The sequence below is a fragment of the Palaemon carinicauda genome, chromosome 31, assembly GCF_036898095.1.
Source record: "Palaemon carinicauda isolate YSFRI2023 chromosome 31, ASM3689809v2, whole genome shotgun sequence".
NCBI classification, from domain to species: domain Eukaryota; kingdom Metazoa; phylum Arthropoda; class Malacostraca; order Decapoda; family Palaemonidae; genus Palaemon; species Palaemon carinicauda.
The window spans coordinates 69,198,006-69,201,190 of NC_090755.1; the positions used below are offsets into that span (position 1 = coordinate 69,198,006).

General features: G+C 36.3%; 1 protein-coding gene across 1 annotated transcript; it reads right to left on the reverse strand.

The window, feature by feature from the left end:
- Positions 1-798: 798 nt before the first annotated feature.
- Positions 799-1,521, reverse strand: LOC137624783 (myosin-6-like). Its single transcript, XM_068355735.1, has one exon. The coding sequence runs from the start codon at positions 1,519-1,521 to the stop codon at positions 799-801; it is 723 nt and encodes a 240-aa protein (XP_068211836.1).
- Between the last annotated feature and the right edge of the window lie 1,664 nt (positions 1,522-3,185).

Consider the following 3,185-nt stretch of genomic DNA (forward strand, 5'->3'; position numbering starts at 1 on the left):
TAATATAAAGTAATATTCCTTTCACAAAATAAGATAAAAAAAATTATATTCCCTTTGCAAAAAAAATTAAAAATATTCCTATAACAAAAAAATTTTATTTTTTATTTTTTTTTTATATTTTTTTTTGGTTTTTTATTTTTATTTTTTTTATTTTTTATTTATTTATTTATTCTTTTTTTTTATATTCTGTGTCTAGTTTCTGACATCTTAATTATTTTGGATATTCTCCTCAGTTCGTTCGTTACGAACCTTATTTTCGTCTGTTTCCAAAACTGGGACTATGGGTCCAAGGGGGGCCCAAGAGTAAGAGGCCTTGTTCCGTCTTGGTTTCTTCTTCTTTGGTTTCCTTATCAAAAGTTTTCTTGTGGGTCCTTCTCCTTCTCCTCCTTGATTTTCTTCCTTCACAACGACTACTTTCTTCTCATCTTCTACTGGAGTTTCACAACCATCTACGACTGAAGTTTTATCGAGTCCGCATTCTTCCTTTCCTAGTGAACCCTCGTCACCCGTTCCTTCTTTTATAACATTTTCCAAATCTCTCTTTTGAAGTTCTTTCTTCAGTGAAGATATGACACCCTTCGCTGCGGACAATTCTTTCTTCATTCGATCTTCTATGTTGGTCATTCGAACCATCTTGCTGTTCAAGTTCTTCTCTCGTTTCACTTTGTTCTCCAGTTGTTCACGAAGACTTTTGTTCTTCTTTGTTATTGTGAACACTGCCTCCTTTAGCTCACGATTCTGTACTAGAGCTTTAGAAATTACTCTCTGCAGCTCTTCTACTAGACTTTGGTGTCCATGTCATCTTTTCAGATCATTAGAACGAGCCTCCATCAGCTCTTTTTCTAGTTTGATTTTCTCTAGAGCCAATTCTTTATAAAGCAAGCTTCGTTCCTCATTGGATTCCTTAAGATTTTTATTCTCTGCCAGAAGGATCGATTTCATCTCGTCATGAGCCTCGATTTCCTTCTTGGCCTTTTCCAGTTCCTCATTCAACTGGACCATTTTCACTGTATTTTCTTCAGCCAAAGTCACTTTACCTTCAAGCTCTCGTTTCAGAGCTTCATTCTCTCCCATAAGTTCTGATTGCATCTGAATATGGGCATCATTTTTCTGCTGAGCCATTTTCAGTTCCGCTTTCAAGTCTAGAATTGATTGATAGTAATCAACAAGTTGATTTCCCTGGGTTTCAATCACAGCCTGTTTATTGGCAAGTTCCTTAGCCATGTTTTCATTCTTTCGCCTGAGATCTTCAATCTCAGTGTCTCCATCAGTCTGAACTGTTACATCTTTTTTAGAGACTGGTTCAGTCTTTACCTGAACTTCTGCATCTCTGTTAGAGATAAGTTGTTCAGCCTTTACCTGAACCTCTATATCTCTGTTAGAAGTAAGCTGTTCAGTCTCTACCTGAACGTCTACATCTCTGTTAGAGGTAAGCTGTTCAGCTCCTACCTGAACTTGTACATCTCTATTAGAGACAACACTCCCTCTTCCTCCTGGCAGCAGCAGCTGTTCCTTTTCCATGGAAAGCGAAGGATCCGTCCCACTGAGGACAGCTTCGGTCTCCTCAGAAAAACTGTTGATTTCCTCCTGGTCCAAGACAGGCTCGAGTGCCTCACTATTCCTCCTTGGCCCAGAATTTCCTCATCAGTAGTCCACCTCCCAAAATGAGGCGTAGTCCCTCCAGTTCCATCAACTGGGGCTGCTGGTCCTGAAAACCGTCTTCAGGAGAGGGACCCCCAAGTAGATATTTCTTCCCGTACTCGCTGATAGCTCTCATTGCGTGGTTTGTGAACATCTTCGTTGCAAAACTCAGAATGCAGATCACTTGACTTTGATCAGGTATAATTTGAAGAAATCGAAGTAGGTCTTCGTAGAAATAGCGACTCCGAGATTGAAAGCGTTTTGAAGACTGGAGACCTCTTCGTTGACTTCTAGATCGTCTCCTGAAACTGATTCCGATTATAATTCGAATGAGAGCGAGACTTTGAAGAGGTCTTCGTTCGATTTGAGAAAAATCCTCACTTGGTTTTCACCGAAACTTGGTAGTAATTTCTTTTCCCCGAAGGAAATAGATAGATATATAGATTAGATAGATGGAATTGTATTCATAAGAAAAAGTAAAAATTCTTAATGAGGTTTGAATGAAGACTTGGATGAGAACGGTCTGCTCTGAAGCTCTGAAGACATCGTTGGGTCGGAGAAGAATCTTCATCATGTCTTCACCGAAGATTTCTTTCTGCTCCTGTAGAATGTTTGCGTTTTTCTCACCTCTTTTTTTTTCCTTTTTTCGAAAAGACGTTTCTAATATCTCCATTGAATATTTCCTTCGGAATTTCTTTTTCCCGAAGGAAATCTTGAAAAAATCTTACAAAAAAAAAAAAATGATATAATAAACTGTTAATTTCTTCTTTGCTTGGTTCCATTTCATCATGTAGCTGGGAGTACCTATTTTGTATTGCTAAACTAAACTAATCAGATTTTTCTCTTATTACAGGAGTGTTTATTTTCTTTCTTGAAATTATTTTTTCTCTCTCTTTCTTTAGATCTAAAAAAATTTTGCTTCCTACCATTCTATGATCGCTTGACTTTTAACTTGTTTAAACCCTGTTACATCTAACTAAATTGACTTTCTCACTGAGAATAAAATCAATATAATTTTTCGTTTCTCCATTTGGGCTTCTCCATGTCCATTTTCTATTTTCCTTGCCATAAAAGGTGTTCATGATTTTAAAATATTTTCTTTTAGCAAATTCTACAAGCATGTCTCCTCTTGTCATTCCTTGTGCCTACTCCAAATTTAACTACTGCTGATTCTCTTGTCTTCTTTTGACCTAATTTAGCAACACAAATGTAATAAGTCATGTTTTTCATAGATATCTCTAGATATCCATAAAAAGTTTCCATTTCTTCCATTGTATGGGATATTGTTAATTATCTCTCTCTCTCTCTCTCTCTCTCTCTCTCTCTCTCTCTCTCTCTCTCTCTCTCTCTCTCTCTCTCTCTCTCTCTCTCTCTCTCTCTCTCTCTCCATATATATAGATATATATATATATATATATATATATATATATATATATATATATATATATATATATACATATATATATATGTGTGTGTGTATGAAAAATAGTGAAACCTCATTATTTTGGACGTTCCCATGTATTAACCATTGTAAAATTGCAATC